The sequence below is a fragment of the Pleurodeles waltl genome, chromosome 5 (assembly GCF_031143425.1).
Source record: "Pleurodeles waltl isolate 20211129_DDA chromosome 5, aPleWal1.hap1.20221129, whole genome shotgun sequence".
NCBI classification, from domain to species: domain Eukaryota; kingdom Metazoa; phylum Chordata; class Amphibia; order Caudata; family Salamandridae; genus Pleurodeles; species Pleurodeles waltl.
This window is the reverse complement of record NC_090444.1, coordinates 724,904,043-724,924,996: the sequence shown is the minus strand read 5'-3', so window position 1 is coordinate 724,924,996 and position 20,954 is coordinate 724,904,043. Positions and strand designations below refer to the sequence as shown.

Below are 20,954 nucleotides of genomic sequence, written 5' to 3'. Positions count from 1 at the left end.
CTGATCTTCCTGGAGACCTCAGTGAAGTATCAATACTCCACACCCATTTCACTGCACTCAACCAACTGATTAAGGTGGGAGGCTCCCTTGATACCCATTTCCTGCATATCTTCATCCATGCCAGCAAAATTAAATAGAACACCAATATGGTACTTCTTTTATTAAGGTTCGACAGGAGATCCACTATACCAACAATTATTAATCAAGGTTAAACCTAATTTACACATGTAGTAGCTGGCATATTACATTGAGAACCGCTTCCCAAAACTGCGTGATCTCTGGGCATTCCATGACAATATAGATGGCATCTGCTTTTTTACAAGCAACGCTTCTTGCAGCAAACCAAACTGAATGTCCAACTTTTGACAGTTTTTCCTGGGACCAGAAGGCTATATGCAGAGAGAAGAGAGGACTCCTCAGGCAGGCAGGTCTGACTGTATCATAAAGTAAACACACAGATACTTGCCATAAATCGCATGACAAAAGGTGAGGTAAACATTTTCTCCACCGTTCCCAGGGAGGTTAAAGTCTGTATCCATACAATCCAAGATCCTCCAGTACTAGCCGGAGACCTCCCTCTTCTTTCTAAAGCCTGTCCAAATCCATTCTTCAAGCTCTACAGAGCTCCCTATCTCATGTCTCTGGGCCAAGGCTCACCCACGAATCTTCCAAACCTTGAACACTGAGATAATCCCCCGTTGGAGCCCTTCATCTGATGTCAACTTTCCATTCTGTATCAGCTGCCCCCACCATTCCATCCTTGATAGGGGTTGCTAACTTATATGCAGGGCATTCTGGTGTTCTTTGGGAGTCCCACATTTTTGTGAACTTAATGTAATAAGTCAGCCTTACAGCTCTCCAGGTCTGAGCCCAGATATAAGCTATGGCTTGAAGTACCCTCAACCTCACTTTAAAAAAAAATATATATTTTCATGCCCCTAAATTTATATAAAAAGTGAGATTAACCAACCCTAACATCTTTCGACACCACTTCATACAGGGTCCCACTTGCCACAGTTTCTTTCAATAAAGGCGTGCAATTTGCTAGTTGGGAGGCCCAGGCATATACCTTGAAATCTGGGAGAGCTGATCCTCCCTTCTCATATCTCCTTTGTACTTTCTTCCATGAAATACAAGGCCCCTTGGATGCCCAGATAAAGGTATTAATTCTGAAGCCTTGCTAACCATTCCTTCTTACAAACTAAGGGGATTGCGTTACACGAAAAAGTTAATTTCTGCATAAATATTTGTATTAGTTTACTATGCCGAAAATTGTTAGAGGTAGATGTGACAAGTTAACCAAGAGGGACTGTATCTCCTTTATCACCTTCTTAAAAAATTTCTCTGTAATATTATTTACTTCATGATTAATTTCAATCCCCACATTTCTCAATTCCTTTTTAGCTCTGGAGTCTGGCTCCCCCATATTCCAATTCATAATTTCCATTTGGAGGTGTTATCATAACCCAATATCTTCCCAAAGTCTCTCATCAATTTATCTACCACCAGTAATGAAGCTTGGATATTGGCTGGCATATACCATCAAGTCATCCACGTAAAGGGAGATGTTCTTTTCACATGTCTCAAACTTAAAACGATTGATCTTCTCTTCCTCTCTTAAGTCCTGTACCAGCGGTTCAATGCTTAAATTTAAAAGCAGCAGGGATAGGGGGCAGCCCTTCCTCATCACCCTCTGAATTTTAAACTCTGCTATAGTACCTCCTTTAATAAGAATTTACATGAGGGGAAAAAACAGATTATTTGAACCACGTCTAAACTTCTTCCCTATATTATTGAGCCCCAATATTGCTTTCAGGAAAAAACACTTTACTCTGTGGAAAGCCTTTATTGCATCTAGGATGACAAACGTTAAGGGGTACCTAAAGGTGGAGGCAAGATCTACGGCACCAATTACTTCATATGTGAGCTCGTGAAGATGGCTTCCTTTCATGAACCCCTTCTGATCCATATGAATAAAGAACCCCGTCACCTGAGCTAACCTCATGGGTGACCTGATGTTAGTAAACAGCTTATAGTCATTGTTTAGAAGTGACAGATCTGTTTGACTCACACAACTTAGAATTTTTACCCGGCTTCTGAATTATGGAAACTGCTGCCTTGTCCCAAGAAGGTGGGCGGCTTGCTCCTTTTCCTAATAATTCCCTGAGTAATTGGGCAAGAAGGGGATTACCACCTCTAAGTCCAGGTGAAACTCATTATGGCCCGCTGCTTTCACCCTCTTATGTTGCTTAACTGCCTCCCTCACCTCATCCAGTACTATTTTAGTCTAACTGTTCTCTCTGATCATTCTATAGTTTAAGCTGAACCCCTGCTAGCCATTCTTCTGCTTATTTACCGGATACCATTATGTCATCCAAGTACAACTCTAAAACTAATTTAAGAAAGACTACTTCTATGTCCAGGGGATTTGAGGTGCTTTGCCAGTTGTGTCAATTTAATCTCCTCAACGAAATTTCTAAAACAATCTGATCTAGCTTTCAAAGCTAGCAACTTACCTGCCTTCTCCCCATACTAAAACTGGGCCAACTTACTTGCCCTCCAAGCTTGCCTTAATACGGGCCTCAACCACCGATGACAGTTGTTCCCTCTTTATTTACATTTCTTGTTTTCTATGGCCTCTTTCTCTTCCACTGCTACCTGCTGGTCCAAGAGACTTCTCTCTAACTGATGCAGCGCTACTTCCAGTGACTCAATCTCCCTCTTATACTTCCCAAGTTTGCAGGCCTTAAAGGCACCCCAAACTATAGGTGACGGGCAGAACCCATGCTCAGGAACTCTTTGGGCTCCTCTTTCAATCCATTTATCATCTCGGGATCAACAATAAGGTCCTATCTAGTGTTCCCCATCCGTGTTTCTGCTCTGCAGCGAGTGCCAGGTGTAACACAATAATTGCATGATCAGACAGGTGAGCTGTGACATGCTCAACTGCCCTGACATTCTCACATATGACCGATCCACCAGAAGTAGTCTATTCTTGATTGATTACTATACCTTTTATTCTGAAATGTGTATCCCTGATCTCAGCCTCCAAATATTGCACAATCCCATCTGTTTCATCATACTTTTTAAGTATCCCTGCATTTTGGGGTATATCTAAACCTTACTATTATCGCACCTATTTTATTGCATATGACTGTGTTAAAAATTGCCTGCCATGATGACTGGGTCAGAAAAACAATTTTTAGGAGACTGCTACCAGTGGGTAAATATCCTCCACATTTGGAGGATAGTACCCCACCAATGTGAATATTTTGCCACGGTTTTGAATATTGGCAATAGCCCACCTACCTTTCCTGTCCACTCCACTCCCAATAATTGTAGCTTCCAGGTTCTGTTTTATTAGTATTGCCAGCCCCTTCACATTTCAAGTCTGATCAGAGCATGTACAATCTTAGACCCAATTTTGTTTAGGAAAACAGTCTAAACATTCCTGAGAAGGGTCTCCAGCAGAATTATAATTTGAGCAGCTGAAATCTCTCAAATATTGCAGCAACTTCATTAAACCCTTAGTTGTCCCAGGGTCATTGACATTTCAAGAAAGAAGTTTGACCTTTAAGCCCCCCCCCCACCCCCCCCCACGGCAAACTTTTTGCAGACACTGGAATTACAACTCACTGAATAGTCTCCTAAAAAGGTTTTCCCTAGGGCTGCTGAGGACATTTTCTTTTTACTCCCCCCCCCCCACCCATTTCCCTCCCCACCCTATGCTCCCCTGCTTCCTACCCATTCCACCACCCTTCTCCCACCATGGAGAACCCTTCCCTGTGTCTTAATGGCTATAACTAGACTTTCTGTAAGGGAAGGTCTATTGTGGATCCACTTTCAAGAGAAGACTTCCTATCGGGGCTACCCAGCTCCCCACCTTTTGAACTAGTAGGGACCTGTCTGGTTTGCCCACTGCCACTGGTAGTTTTAGTCAGTACTTTGGGGCTTCCTCAGACTCCTCTGCTCCCCTGGCCTCCCCAGGGTCCTTCTTTGACTCGTTCACCCCCTCTCCTCCGTGCCTTTAAGATCGCAGCATCTCTCAATTAACTTCTCCCTCTCGGACTGGGCTTCCCCACTGTAAAGGTTTCAGAGTGCCTACCTTTTCATTCATTGCACACTTCCCTGGCTCGATCTCTCACTTGTGCTGGGGAGGGCTTCACAGGTGTGGCGTCCTGGACCCTCTTCCCAAACCTCATTGATCCTGGAGTCTAGTCAGAATATTGGAGACCCGCCACTTCTGTGCCTGCCACTTTTCCCCCTTAGTGGAATCCATGATGCAGCATGCTGGCTCTTCAGGATTCATTGAGCCTTGTGCAGCCAGCGATCTGCATCCTGTTCCTCAGCTTGTAAAGCGCCTGCCATGATGGAATCACTAATGCCACTCGCAGGACGGATCAAACTGACTGGGTCGCCTACCGCCAGCCTGAAGGTAAATGCTGCCCTAAATTACAAATTGCCTCACATAGACTTCCATGTTCACACCTTCCACTAAGGGCCGACTCACAACTGGCATCTAGCTGGCCACCATGTTCTCCCCCATTCCCGCCACTTTGTTTTCTCATGAAAGTGTCTCTTAAGAAATTTATGACGGTTTCTGTAGTGATTTGATTCACAATCCCAATGACTACCGAATGAGATTGATAATCTACTAGAGGAAATGCAAATCGCTTTATTATACCTGTGGTTTATAGGGCCTATTATGTCCAGTGGCAGTTTTTCCCATAGCTTGTCTGGAATAAAAACACGAGATAAGGGAACTTTGTGAGTAGATTTAGATGTACTGCTGTTGGTACATATGGTACAATGTTTTACTTTAGATTTGACTAAGGAATCCATGTTGGGAAACCAATAATGTTCCCCAAGTCTGGATTTGGTTAAACTCCTTTAGAGGCCTTCAATTACTTTATTTCTTAAATCTTCAAGAGGTATTACTTTATCATTTCTCAGTATCAAATTTTCATCAAAGCTGATTTCATGACGCACTTCCCAAAACTTTTTGATGTACTCAGTTACTTCATTACGTGATTTGCCCAAACCCTATAAAGTGTATGTTCTAAGTTGCTGTAAAGATACATCTTTAATTCCCATTCTTTGGAAGCGATGACTGGAGAACAGATCTCTAATGCAAGGTACTCTAACATTTCATATTCTTCTTTTTTATTCAAAGGGGCTCTGAATAGAAAGTTGTCTGCAGATTTTAGGTTTCCTGGGATGTATTTTACCTGAAAGTAAACATTTTCCAAGTCTAAAACCCATCTATCTATACAAGGTGCACTGTTGATAGACCTGTTGATGAGAACATGTATGCAGGAGGTTTATGATCTGTGCGTATGGTGAATTACAGGCCCCATAATGATTTAAAAAGCTCAATAGAAAAAGAAGCCCTTGCATGTTTATGGGATATCACAGTGCAATTTCTCTCAAATTTAGTGAGGGTGCGCAATGTGATGGCAACAATCCTTTCTTTAACCACAATTACTTGTGAAAGTGTGGCTCCAAGTCTCTTGTTACGGTCGTCTGTTAGCATAGTTTTCCTATTGGGTTCAAATTAACACAAGTATGGTGCTGTTAGCTTCTTTGAGTTTTTCAAATGCTAACTGGTGTTCTTCCAGCCACTTGTACGGTTTTTAAAAAAAGTTCTCTTAGATTACTTGTTATGTTGGAAAAATATTTAACATATTTGGCCATATATTCAGCGAGTCCTAAGAATTACTTAAATTCATCCTTAGTTTCCGAGGCGAGGGCTTTTTAAACAGCTTCAAGTAAACAGACCTTGGGTTTGAACCCATCTTTAGATATAGTTTGCACTAGGTATTGAACTGCACTAACACCAATTTGAAATCTGTCCCTTTTTAAAGTTAGCCAGCTTCCCTGAGTTTTGGAAGAACCATTGTTAAAAATTTGCCATGCTCCTCTACATTGACACCGTATATTAGATCATCCTGGAAACACAGTATTTTGGTACTCCTTCCAAGAGTTGCTGCATTATTTTGGGAAAACCGTAGCTCCTGATGCAAGACCAAACAGCATCCTGTGGATCATAAATGTGCCCCTAAGTGTGGTAAATGCTGTTAACCACCTGGATTTGCGGTGCAACTACACGTGGTGGTAGGCCATGGATAAGTTAAGGACTGTGAAACATGTTGCTTACCCCACAGTGCTTAGCATTTTGTGTATATGGGGTAATGGGTGTCTTTCGACCCATATACTATTGTTAAGATTACATAAATCTATGCATAACCTAATGCCATCACCGTGAGTCTTCTTGACTATATGCACATTTGGCCACCCAATCAGAACACTCTATAGGTGGTTGTAATGCCTACATCCTTTCATCTTGTGAGTTTTTCCTAACAGTTCCTTCATTAGGTGTATTATTGGTCTAGTTTTGTGTATTACTGGTTTTGCATTAAGTTTGATTTTATGTTGAAAGTCTTTCAGGACTCCTAATCTTTCTGAAAATATTCCTGAGACTTCATCACATATTTGGCTGCCAGTGATGAATTGGTTTATGTCAAGACTTGTTATGGGTTATTAGGATCCAGTTTGTTTCCCAATTCCTTTTTATGCTGGCATCCTAAGAGGATGGAACCTTCTTTCACTATGCATATCTTTCCTACTGTTGACCGATATTTGAAGGTGATGCGTGACTTAAGCATACACTTGAAGAGAATGGGATTGTTAGTGTAACCACTAGGAGATATATAAGGGGTGTGTAGTTTTATCTCTTCACTGTCTGACATTGATTTTAAATCAGAATTATGAATTAGTATAAATGGGCAGCATGAATCTACAAACATTTTATTTACAACTTGCAACCCTTCTTCTAACACTAATTTCACTTCCTTTCCAGTTTTTTGCTCATGCCCACACATACTCTAGCGAAGTGGCCTTTCTGGTTACCTTTCCTACATGTGGCGTATCCAGCTTGGCAATTTGAGTAATTAGCTAAATAAATACTGCTTCCAGAAAAATAACATCTACGTTAGTTTTTTTCCCAGTCATTTCTGGGGCCATATTCACTTTTAGGATCAATCTTAGTCTTTATTTTACAAACTGTAATTTTTTTGTTCTTTATCGATTATTTCAGACATTTGCTCAGCTGTGGTAAGGGTTATTTCTTTTAGACACTTGGCAGTGTGTTCTATGAACTTTGCAATTTCAATGGTTTATTGTAAGTTAGGTTGTTTCTGTAACAATTGCTCTTGTATGTTTGTGCATTGCATTATTTGCTAATCATTTAAATCCCTACATAGCTTGCTTAACCCTGGAAGCACAGCTACATAATTGGTTACACTTTCTTGTTTACCTTGAATGTGGATGAAAAATGTATTAGGTTCAAGTACGATGTTGATTTTTCCCCAAATTGGTTTTCTAGTTTTAGTCATGTTAATTTGTACTCGTCAACCTCTTCCTCCCAATCATCCTGCTCTGGTAATGTTTCTGCCATGCATACCTAAATTATGTGGTAATGTGTTGCTTCCTTACAGGGCTGAACTTTTCCCCTTCAATGGCTAAAAGGTAGGATTCAAATAGATTTACCCATTCCTTCCACGATACATTAGGTTCACCTGACCCATTAAAAATAGTGCAGGTTATGACATACTAGCAGCTAACATTATGAGAAGGTACAGCAGCAAAATGCCCAAGTTAAATTCAAAGTACTTACATTATGGCAAAAAGGTTTAAAAATGCAGCAATTACAACAACTGTCCTGTTCTTACCATAAGACAGAGTCTATTCTATAATACAAGAAAATGTAATGGAAATACCTGAATACTACTTGCATGTACTTGTGCTAATTAATTCAATATTATTCTTGTTCATTTTAAAGTGCTAGAAATGTGAACATCGAATTTCCTATAACATTGGATTTGCAGCAATCCAACAGGTACAAAGATTTTGGGCCAAATACATATAGCTAATGTATAGGGGCTTTTACGTAATATATTTGTTCAATATAATGCAAACTACTATGAAATATACTTGAACTTTATAAGATGTAGAAATATAACTAAGTTAGAGAATAAATGCTTTTCAGTAATAGCAGCTTTAATGAATAATAAAATATACTCTTGGAAGGAGGAGAGAAAGTACTTCAGGAACTTCATCTACACAAGGTGTTCATTTGAAATTGCTTTGAAGTGCAATACATGGAAGACATGACACTTGAATAGATGACTATAGGTGTGTGCGTCACCGCAGCAAAGATACCATGACATGCCGAGGTAAATTCCATGGTGTGCATGTCACCGCTAAGAAAATAAATGACTAGTCTAATGAGCATGTCACTGTAAATTACCAATGCTCCTTTTAAACATGTAAAGGTGTGCGTGTCACCAAAAATAATGTAGATTTCTGACACACGTAGCTATTTTGCTTGATGTGTGACTCACCATGCTTGAAAAAGACACACTTCGGATTGCCTCACATTTACTAAGCGTGGCGCACTAGATACTGGAAGCCATGAAGTTACGTCACTGAAAAGAACACCTCTGGAAGCGACCTGTGCTGGAGGCTATCGCCGGACTTGTAAAGGTGTGCATGTCGCCGAAAGTGTGGTTTTCCGATACGCATAGCTGCTCAAGGTGTAGGTGTCTCAGAAACAAAGGACATTTCTGATACACATAGGAGCTTCTCTTGGTGTGCGTCACCAGACTTAAGGAAGACACGCTTTGGATTGCCTCAAATTACTAAGCGTAACACTGGAGGCCACAAAGTCATACACCCGAGAGGTACACCTCCGGATCTGAGCCATGCTGGAGGCCAAAGCCGGAACTCCCAAAGATCTGCAGCATCACAATAGTATCCTGTCACATGATATTTCTTAAGGAGCTTTTTAGATGCTAGACATTTCAACTATGTGATAGAAACTGGACATCTATTCTTTCCAACTGGTTATATTACAAACTAATTTGATGGCTTGCCTGCATTATTATTATTTGTTTTTGGGGGGTGGGAGGAGTGGGGCTGGTAGTTGCACAGAGGTTAAAGGGTTGACAGGACTATAATTTTAAATGTAAATACTCCTAGATAGGCATTAATCAATTCCACAGAGCAACAGTTTGTGAATTAGTTGCTTCTCATTCCATGTATTTCTAGGTTGTATTCTAAACAGTCACTGTTATTTGCATACATCAGGTACAGCAAAATTTTTAATGTAAAGGAGCACATACCTGTTTAGACCTTGTTGTAGTGATGACATCAGATATTGGTTTCTTCGTCTCCTTTACAGTCATTTTACAGAACAAGTCTTCCAATTCATGTAAATCTAGGTCTAACTCATCAATCTTCTCCCACACTATGGGAGCATTGGAATCCCTGGAGTGAAATAAACTACAATATGAATGATATGGCATAAAACAGCCTTACACTTCAGCAAATAAAGCATGATTACAAGTTAAACAGTTAGAAACACTTGTTTTTCAGCAAATTATATTTGAAGAAGCAACATGTGATCTACAAGTCCTAATAGTATTTTGTGAACCATAAAATAAGCCATTTCTGTTAAATTATTTTATTGAATTTTAAGAAATAGGTAATCAGAAGAACAGGAATGTGAACTCTGCAATCTGTAAAAAAGTTCAGTGAAAAAACAAAATCTGATCTTTACAAAATACATTTATTACAATGCAGAAGAAAGAAAATTATATCAAATGTTAAATAGCTGTAGAAGGATTGGCAATATTAATACTGAGTGGTTTCCAAAGTAATTTTTCCAGGGCTGTCAGATTATAAACTTAAGTGAAGGAAGGTATGTGCCTTTTGTAGTACATAATACAAGCCCACCGGATGTGGATAGAAATCAATTTGGCATCTTAAATTTACATAGGCGCAGATGAGACAAGAAAACAATTTTATTTGAATTGTGGAAAGAAGTTAAAAATGCTTAAGATTTGCAAATAATTCCAAGTATTAATTACATTTAGAATTACATTAACTTCCCATACTTTAATCCAAAAATAAAGAGCAAATTGCATATTGTCTGAAAGTAAAATTTTCAGATTTGCAATGCCAACACAACGAGTATTCAATTAGGCTCAATTTGTATATTGTTCACAAAGCTATACAAGTTTGAAAAAAGGCTACCAGGAAAAACGTAAACATTACCCATATCCTCTTGCATTGAGCAGAAAATGTCTACATTCATTTTCTATAAATTTTTCCTGAGTTTTCCATTGCACAAGAAAAATACCCTACCCCACCCTCATCCCATTCTCACCCCATATAACAACTTCACTGGTAGAATGGTTGCCATTGTATACACAACAGTGGCACTGTAGAGAAATAATCTTACGCATTGTGACATAGGAGGATAAACCATTCAGAGAAAAGGGGACTCTTCCACTAGGCTTCAAGTCAGAATGACTTCAGGCATCTAGGACAATCACAGACAGGGCCAATGCCTCTACAAGAGTATGCCATTGCACACAAAATGTGTAGTCTAAATTGGCAAGACTACATGCAGTTTCCCAATGTCAATCAGTGTCCAAAGCTTGCTCATCTACTCCTGCAAGGATGGGCCAATCAAGGACTTCCATCACAGTGCTACAAGCTTATTTTGCAGTCAGTAACATATTGGTTATTATTCTCCAGGCCACCTTAGATAGGCATCGTGTGGCAGAAATTAATCTGGAACTCAACGAAACTAAAGAATATCTTACAAGACAAAAAATTAACAAATTGCAAAAAGATATCAAACGTTTTAGTAGGGAGAAAATCTACCCTTACACGAAAAGTGATTATTATTGTGAGGGAACTTCGGAGACTTCAGAGGATTCGGATGCCCCGCAACGTAAGACCCGTCCATCCAACTTCAGTTCAAGTTCAGAGTACTGGAGTAGTGATGAAGGACAGAGGCCAAGCCGGAATCGTTAAATTTCTCCACCTCATTACAACCCTCCTTTTCCATACCAGCAGATTCCTCTGTGGCAATCCATGCCCATGCCTTTTTTCCAGCCACAACCACATTATCAATTCAATCCTTTTTTAGGAAGAGGTCGGGGCAGAGGCAGAAACAAAAGAAGAGGAAGGAACGTACACTGGGCACAGGAAGAACCGCAGATGGTGACCAGGAGCCGCAGCGTGACGACCCAAAAGAAAATCCAGTTGTTAACCTTTCCAGTTCCACCTTAACCCCCACGCAGATGGCAGTTCTTGAGAAAGGTCTGGGTTTTGTACCTACCCCCAAGGAAGATCAGTTCAGGCTGAACTGTGAGATGGCCACTCTATTCCGCAAAATAAGATTACATTTTTTCTTCAAAGATCATCCATCTATGGAATCTGGGGGCGACACTGAATTTAGGAACCCCTCTACATTCACGCCGCCTGTGACCTCTGTCCCAATAGAGGTACTCACTTTTGAGAAGGCTGTACGTCATGAGATTCAACTACTAGAACCTGTACGAGCTTTTCAAAATGTGTCCAACTCGGAGCGCACAGCTTTACTCTCTTTATCACATAACCCTGATATCACTTTAAAACCTGCAGATAAAGGAGGGGCAATTGTGGTTATGGATACTACATACTATAGACAAGAATGTCTTAGACTTCTTAATGATGAATCATATTACCGGCATATCTTGACAGATCCCACTCCCCGCCTTCAACGTATGATCCGCGGGATAATGGAAGCAGAATCAGCAGGATGGATCACCAAACAAGAAGCAGAGTTCCTGGACACAAAGAATCCTAGAACTCCTTACTTTTATTGTCTTCCCAAAATTCATAAAGGTGTCCCTCCCCCCGGTCGCCCGATAGTGTCTGGGATTGGCTCCCTTCTAGAACCATTGTCCAAATTCTGTGACTTCTACTTACAACCCATTGTCCATGACACATCAACTTTTCTTAAAGACACTAAGGACACTTTGGTTCTACTAAATGCCATCAACAACACAGGCCCCACGGACATATTGATTTGTCTTGATGTGGAAGCCCTGTATACGAATATTCCACAGGAAGCCACTTTGGCGGCAGTAGAGGAATTACTTTTGGCTGAGACGTGGACCTACAACACTCCACTGGCCTTCATCATGCAATGTGCGAGTGTGGCCCTTCAAGAGAATTTCGTCCAGTTTGAGACGCGTCTCTTCCATCAAATACAGGGGACTTCCATGGGGAGCACTTTTGCGCAGAGATTGGCCTGTTTATATATGTTTGCCTTCGAGAAGCGTCACATACTGATCCCTGAACAACCATTCTTCTCCAACATTCGATTATGGCCTTGTTATATAGACGACATAATAGTAATTTGGAAGGGGAGTATGGAACTAGCTGTAGCTTTTACTCAATGGGTAAACACTCTGGATACTCATCTTCGCTTTAGTTCAAATATATCCGACCGGGAGGTTTCCTTTCTTGATCTAAGAATCATTTTGAGAGACGGGTTTCTCCATTCATCTGTGTACCACAAACCTACAGATAGGAATAGCCTTCTACTTTACAACAGCCATCATCCTAAGGCGTTGCGAGAACCTACCATTTGGGCAATTTCTTCGGATACGACGCAATTGTTCAGATAAAAATGACTTTCATCTCCAAGCTAATACCTTGTGCCAGAAACTTGGGGATAGTAACTACCCGGCAAAGAATGTAAGACAAGCAAAGAAGAGAGCTAGTAACATCCCCAGAGAAACTTTACTACTTAACAATACCCGTACTCAACAATCTAGACTTACATGTGTAACTACATACACACCTCTGAGCAACCGTATCAAGGGTATTGTCAAGAGATTATGGCCCATTCTCAACAGTGCAGGAGAGACATTAACGAGCCCTTTGTTTGCCTTTAAGAGAACACACAACATTAAAGATTTGGTAGTCCACACTAGACCCACACGCCATCAATTTACTGATGACTCTAACCGGAATCAGTGGTTGAGAGCTAAGGGTCATCACCCATGTGGGGGCTGTAATTCCTGCCCCTTGACTAATAGTACTTACGAGGTTAACATCGGTGAAGCTAAGAACTGGCAGTTGAGATCTCACACCAACTGTCGGACTAAGAACTGCATCTACATGATCACCTGTCCTTGCAACTTGAAATACATAGGAATGACGACTAGGATGGTGAAGATACGAATTAACGAACATCGTAGCACCATTAGATGTAAAAGATCCGCTACTAAACTGACTAATCACTACATTGAAAAACAACACACCCCAGACGACATCAAGTGGGTCATTTTGGAAACTATCAGAGATAACAAAGATTGCACGAACAGACTTTTTGAAAAAGAACAACGATGGGTCTTTAGGCTAAAAACCCCTTTATCCGGATTGAATGATGAAATTTCATGGATTAGCTTTATACATTGATAATCATGTCCGGGGATGTCTGTAACAACTTTAAAATTTAGATTTTTTTGCCCTAAGTGCTCAATTGGGCTTCCCTCTCTTTGGTAGTGGTCTTCCCTCCTGTAAGACAGATATTCCATTTACAATTTATCCCCTTCTGTTTTTTTACTATCAGAAAAATTTTACTCCCCCCCTTTTTTGAAGAATATTACTGTAGCTTCTCTAAACGAACCTTCTTACAAATGGCCGACATAGCTGTTGTCCTTTCTTTATTTTCAACACTACATTGAAATAAGTAGTCCATTTTCTCTTTCTATGACTTTTAAATAGACCCCCTTGAACTTCACTGTGTGTTCCGGGGCTAGATTGTGCTTGTAGGTGAACCGAGATTAGCGGTGATACGCCAAGTAAGTGACACCTCTCCTCTTCTTTGGCACCGAAGAACCGTCTATTTTGGTTCCCGTGTTGCTGTCCTTTCCTTTTTAAACTTATTTTCAGGAACAGAAACTGTTTTGTTCGAAACGCTTCCATCGCGAGCAGCGCTCGCATGGACACGCGTTTACAAGAGAGACGCGCCATAATTGACACGCTTCTTTTTCTTTTGTCCTTTATCATTTTTAAGGAGGGACGCGCTTTAGCAACCACGCTTAGTCACCCGATACTCGATATAATAGCCACGTCTGTTAATATTCTTTTCCAGAGGCAGCACGCATACAAATACTTGCGGTAACATACTACCTGCTACCGCGCGCTACCGTCACAGTCTATCGACTATTTCTGATGGGGTGTGTATGGGCTGACAAACAGCTGGTTTGCTGTCGCAAAGTCTGTATTTAAAGAGGCTTTTTAGTATTCATTAAGGTACTGATATATTTTAAGGGGACACAGAATATATGTTTGTCCCTACATTTATTTTTCCTACTAAACCACACTAGAACTTGGGCTTTTGTTTCTGTTTTTGTTTTATAAGTAATGTGCTAGCAATATCTGGCTATGGTATCACTGTACTCCCCATTTTGATAGAGACAGTGTGTACCTTCCTTTTTAGGATTTGGTCGCTCTACACCATAACTGCCACAGTTCCTGATTATATTACAGTCTTTATGTTAACTTAAGCTGCCGCTCTCTATATGTTATAGGCCGTAGTGGTTTGTGAAGCCTGAGGTTGCCCCGATGAGGCCCTATCAGTAGACTTTGGAGGGTAAGGATTGGTTGTTTTATAACAGCTTCCGTTTTCGATCCTTCACTATGGTTTTCTTATCACTTGGCACTTTGTTGGGACTCACCACAAGGGTAATGTTTAACTGATTGAGGATAGTATTCTACATGATGCCTCACTGTCAATGTTCAAAAAGAAATCCCTTTTGATCATGGTTCTCTTTCTATATTCCAGGTTTTTGTTTGCCCAAATAGGGAACTCAAAATAATCTTATCATAGAACTCTTTTCAATAAGGATTAGGTACGTATTAGGTTCTGAAGAATCGCACAAGATCATTTTTGACTATGAGTAGCGAGAAACATGTTGACCTCCTGTTTTTGATTGAGTGACACAGGAACTCTGTGTTGCCTCACTTCGTACCATTTACAACGAGATTTACGAATTGTATATTTCTTTGTGGAGGGATTGTAAACATTATTTTGCCATATCCCTATACAGTGTTTTTAACCATGTCAGAGGCATTAACATCTGAATAAATTATCAGTTTTTACCTTTAGACATTTTTATATATTTCTCTATACCAATCCTTTTTCATATTTTGACCGGTTTATACCATTTTTCAAAAGATCTCCGGCAAAGAGCCCCCTTGAGGGGCCCGTCAGGCATTGCAGTGCCGGCCTGACGAGGAGCATGGCCCAATGATGAAGCATGTCACCGGCTGGTGAGTGAGGGCTCTTGCTTTAAGCATATTGCTTTTTCTGGTATACCTCTAGCTCAAGAGAACCCTTTCTTTGTTTTGGAACCATGTGTATACTATTTTTGATTCACCTTAGATAGGCCCACAATCTCCACAGGTTTCAGAACCAGTATTATAGTTTCAGGGCTGGGCTACAATGGATATCCTAGCACCCCTCTATTGTGACTGAGGATCTTTTTCCAAACACGGTCAGCTTATAAACACCACCTATGTATAAAGTTATCTTCTTGCCCACACATTCCTTCGGCATAAACCATCAGCAAAGCAATACATCAGCTATAGTTTAGTTGGTGTGGCATGCCACATGATCATGAGTTTATACATTGTTTCTCTGTTCTGCACATTCTTACAAAGCGGGGAGGTATTGGACCAGGGTCTCTAAGACACCCTGGGATAGGAGAATGCGACAACCAAGAATCCAGCACCGGTTTCACTTAAGTCCATTCCATAGCAGGTCCCATCCAAGCTAAAATAGCATAAATATTAGCGATCAGACCTTTAGGTGGGTATCAGACATTTTATTTTCCTGATGAAGGGCCTAGTGGTGTAAATGAAAATATTTCAAGTGCTCGGTTTCTCATATCCGAAAGTTTTGCTTGCATCATTGGAAACCTTTAATTCCCCCTCCCCAGAAGACATCACAAAAGAGATCACAAAGCATTCTGTACCCCACCCCATGTCCCAGAGGATTAACAGTCCCTTTGCAATCCATGCTGCCTAGTAGGGGTGTAAAAGGGGTGGTGAGGGTCAATAGCCCACAACTTCTGGTGAACGTGGGCTTTAGAATCTCAGAGATGAATCACATCATGGGCCTTGTGCGTTTTGGGAGCCAGGAGACCACCCAATGGGTGCGTCATGTAACTGCTACATCCATGCGAACCCAAGGATGTAAGATCTCAGATAGTGACAATTTAAAGAACATGCTCAGTTGGGCCACCCGACAATATTTCTGTATGTCTATTAGGCCCAACCCTCAAGACGTCCCTGACGCATTCATAATTTTCCTTGACACGCAAACTTTCTTCCCAGCCGAAATAAAATGGTCTATGGCAGGCTGCAGAGCCTTCATTCCTCCTTTACCAGTATTTAACAGCCAAAGCGTGAAAATTGTATAATAAGCAGGGTAGAATGCTTTGCTTAATGACTGCCACCCGCTCAACAAAAAACCAAAGGTGTTTCCACTTGTAATGGTTCATTCCAATACTTTCAAGTTGGGGAGTTATTAGCAGCACAGAGCATGCAGTACTGTGGTGGAAGGTACAACCTTAGGTATTTCAGCTTTTTACTAAAACTCATCCCAGCGGAGTTAGAGCAGATAGCTTGTTTTTTCACATCTTGAGCCAGACCCACATTGCGCATCTCAGATTTGGCAAGATTAACCTTAAACTCTGATACCTTCCTATACTTAAAGGAGTTACATCATCATGGGAACCACCCTTTGGGGATCTGTCTTAGTAAGGAGGATATCATCAGCAAAGAGATGTCTAAAATGCTTTTCCCCTCCAAAAGACATTACCACTATGCCCATGCTCTACCTGATAATGGCAGAGAGTAGCTCAGCCATAACAAATAAGAGCAAGGAATGAGGGCACACTTGTCCAATCCTACTCATCAGGGGAATCTCCCCCAAGGTATCACCATTACTGGGGCCTCATGCCGTTTGGGTCCGGTAGCTGGTATCCAGCCACCTCAACATTTGCAGACCAAAGCCCACTGTTTTCAGCATTATTGACAGTAAAACAAAGCTGACCCTGTAAAAAGCCTCCTCTGCATCACGTGACAGGATCAGCACCCTCTATAGTAGGCCTTTTCTATTAAATGTAATACTCTTGTTATCTTTATCAACTGCCTGTCTATTGCCTCTAAACAGGGTCACTAAAATTGTGATCAGTGCAAATGTACAGTGTTTATAAAACTGGTTTGTGAGGCCATCAGGCCCTGGTGACTTGTTCATGCGTGAGTCTAAGATGGCCTTTATGACCTGGGCCTCAATCAGTCGGTATTTGTAAAGCACAGCGTATCACTCATGAGGGTATCCAGGTGCTACATTTATTATTTTGATATATAACTTATTGGCTTTCATGAGTTTTGGGAGCTGAGCCTCTGCAATAAAAACCTCCATGTCCCACTAGAAGATTTGCTCTGGACGCTAAAGGGAGACATGGAAATCCCAACACACCCTTTATTTGTCCCTACTTTATTTTATTTTTTTTAAATCAAAGACTTAACCCCCATCCCCAAGCAGAGGATCCTCCTTGAAACTACTTGTGATCTTGACTACCAGGTCAATAGCAAGCCTGTTTTATTGACTCTTAAAACTTTTGATGCATGTATAGCAATCCTTTCTCTGAATTATCTGGCACAGTAAGCCTAGCTTGCCTTTGAGGGAGACCATTTCCTATAAATCCATTGGGGATCCCAACTTCATGTGATGTTCTGTGGACCATTTAACATCTGCCTCTAGAGTGACCCTTTCTGCAATACCTATATGTGGTAGCCACTCATTTGACTGTACACGGTCCTCTGAAAATCACCTTGAAGGTATCCCAAATTTATAAAGGGAACTCAGTCACCCATGTTTTTTTTTTTTTTTTCCATTAACTACTGTGAGATTATCCTAATGAGTTCCGGTTGGGCTAATCTGACATTCCGCAAGGATTTATCAAACCTCCATGCAGGTCTTGGGGGGGGAACTGCCTGTCTATTCCCCATCATGTAACCATAGCATGATCTGATGTCACCATCATGCTATGCCCGAAAGACTTCCTAACAGCTTGGACATCTTATGTACAGCCCAGGTTAAGTCAGAAGTAGGATCTGTGCACATGGGAGAAGAAACCAAAATTCCAATTTGTCCGGGTGCATGCCTCTCAATATAGCTACCAGACGAAAATCCTTTATTCCCTGGAGCAACATGGCAGATGAAATCCTGTGGGAATCTATCCTGAGGGTGCCTATCCAATGCCCCATCTGGTCCACATTAATGTCACTCACTCATAGCAGACAAAGAGGACCCCTATTCCCATCTTAATCAACCGGTTTGCAAGATAGTGGTCGTGGCCCTGGTTGGGGACATACACATTAAAAGTATTCTATGACTGCTTCTGGTGTCGTCCATCCCTCCAAGTAAATGCACCTTGATCATTCGGCCCAAGTCATAGGAAAAATCCTTGGGCAAGGCAGTCATGATCCCCCCCCACCTTTATTCTCTGTGAATGGAAAGAACCGGGTAGAAAATATTCTGTGTTTCATTAAGGACCTTTCTGCAATTTGCAATTGCATCTCCTGCAAGCAGACACTGTATGGGCATTCTTCTTGCACTTGTGTCATACCATCTGCTGCTTAGTTGGGGAGTGTAAGCTCTTTACATTTCAGAATAAGAATAATTTTATTAAGAAAATGGCGATTCTAAAAGCACATCAAACATGTATCTGAAGGGGCAATCTCATTTCTTGTGAGCCAAACAGAAACAATTGTGGCAAGAACCACTGCAAGAGTCTAGTAAGTATGTTGTCAGCACCCACCAACATCCACCCCCCAAATACCATACTAGTTATCTACTCAAGAAGGGAAAGGAACAGATGCCTCTCCAGTGTGGTAATGAGTCATGCTGCACCCTACAATACCCTGCCCCAGGTCCTACAGGAAAGGGTTAATGCATCCAGTTGCTGATAGAGGGGCAATCAACCTGACTAAGTGGGCCCAACCCCACAAGCGAGCTATGCCCATAATTAATTGGCATGTCCAATAATAGCAATAACAGAACACATATTCCAACCCCCCCCCACATATAACAGAAAGAACAATCTGAACTCATAAAAGACTACAATACAGCCCGTGGTCCCGAGCATTTACTTGCCTCCTGCAACAGGCTCACATCGACAGCCACTCATGTGACAAACACCAGGTCACTTATGAACCGCTCTGTATGATGCATTAGGTTTCTCCCACTGTTTCTTGGGCCTTCATTGCCCCCTCCTAACCGTCTTTCATAGGTGGCTCTGTTCATTCCCAAGACAGCCCCAATATCTCCTGGACCTCCTCCGGAGTGTGTATTGTGTGGGATTTTGCAACAATTTTAAAACAGAGCAAGCGTGAAGGCTCAAATCTGCCACCTACCCAGCACTGTTACAGGGTTCAAAATGCATTTTTTATTCAGGGTGGCTTGAGAGAAGTTAGGGCAGATCGATGTATTGTTCTTTGAGAACAAGCTGGTCAACTTTGTCCTTCAACTGCAAGGAGCCCATCTTAGTAATAACATCTCTTGGTTTGGGGTCAGGGATCAGATATTGGCACCAGACTATGAGCGTGAGTAATAGGGATCTTGCATGTGTTACTTTCTTGAGGAAGAAAGTAAAACAGGTCTTTGGAGAATTGAACCACGTCGTCGCCCTCCTCATTTTCGCTGACATTATGGATTTTGTCGTGCTTAGATCTATCCTCCAGATCTTCACATTTCTCCAACAGTAAGCGTATTCTCATTTTCTGCCTTGCTACCCATTTCCTGGAGTTTAAGCTCCTAGCTCATGCCACAATGTCATCTTCCTTGGTCATCACTCTTTCACCCACCTACTGGATCTCATTTGTAGCATAGGAGAAGACTGAGGCTAGGTCAGCCTTTAGCACTTGCATTTTAGTGGTTATCATATTAAAAATCTTCCTGTGTACATCAACTAAGAACAGCTGGAGATCATTGTGATTGGAGCCCCTCAGTCCTGCTATTTGGCAGGCATTTTGAGATTGGGGGGCCTTATGGATTGATGGATGGGGCAAGGATGGCTCTCCGCTGGGTGCAATGCGCCCCAACTACCTCTAAGTGCTCTATTATCTCAGTCTCAGTTGCATGAATGTGTCTGCAAAAGAAACTATCCCCAGTAGACCTTTGCGATGGTCAGGTAAGGATCATCATCCCCACAAGCAGCCGCACCCACCAGGGGAAGGTAAGCACTGGTCCTTCAGGCTGCAAAAAAGAACAAATTGCAGGCAGAGATGGGGGGTGGAGTTAGATCAAGCAAAGAGCAAAGACAGTATACGGGCAAGAAAGGTGCCACAAAGAATGTCAATGGTCAAAGTCGTGGAGCCTAGAGGCCAACACACTACAGCTAATGGGTCCTCGAGAGGCAGCCATCCAGGAAGGCAAAAACATGCTCCCACATCAATCGTGGCATCTCAAGCAAACTACATGTAATTGTTCTAGGCAGGTCTGAAATAGCATCTATGGGTGCCTCACAGTGAAGACACGCAACAGGCACTGTCCATGGAGGGCAGAAAGAAGATCTATAGATTTGAATGCTAAGAAGCCAAGGTATAGTTGGAATCAATCAATCAATCAACCACAGGACTTATAAAGCACATTAATCACCCTTTAGGGTCTCAAGGAGCGGGGGGGGGGCTACTGGTCGTAAAGCCATGTCTTTAGGCATTTTCTGAAAGTTAAGAGGTCTTAGGTCTGGCGAAGGTGGAGCGGTAGGGAGTTCCAGGTCTTGGCGGCCAGGTGGGAGAAGGATCTTCCTCCAGCCGTGGTGTGGCGGATGCGGGGAACAGAGGCGAGGGCGAGGCTGGCTGAGCGGAGGTTGCGGGTGGGGGTGTGGAAGGAGAGTGTCGTTGAGGTAGGCTGGGCCTGTGTTGTGGAGGGCCTTGTGTGCGTGGATGAGGAGTTTGAAGGTGATCCTCTTTGGTATTGGTAGCCAGTGTAAGTCTGAGGTGGGGGGGTGATGTGGTTGCGGCGTGGGACG

General features: G+C 41.8%; 1 protein-coding gene across 1 annotated transcript in view; it reads right to left on the bottom strand.

Annotated features, from left to right (window-relative positions):
- Window positions 1–20,954, bottom strand: part of LOC138295990 (formin-2-like) — a 686,093-nt gene that overhangs the window by 518,414 nt on the left and 146,725 nt on the right. Inside the window, exon 6 of the mRNA XM_069234685.1 lies at window positions 9,183–9,327. Coding sequence (XP_069090786.1) covers window positions 9,183–9,327 — 145 coding nt within the window. The remainder of the gene's footprint in view (window positions 1–9,182; window positions 9,328–20,954) is intronic.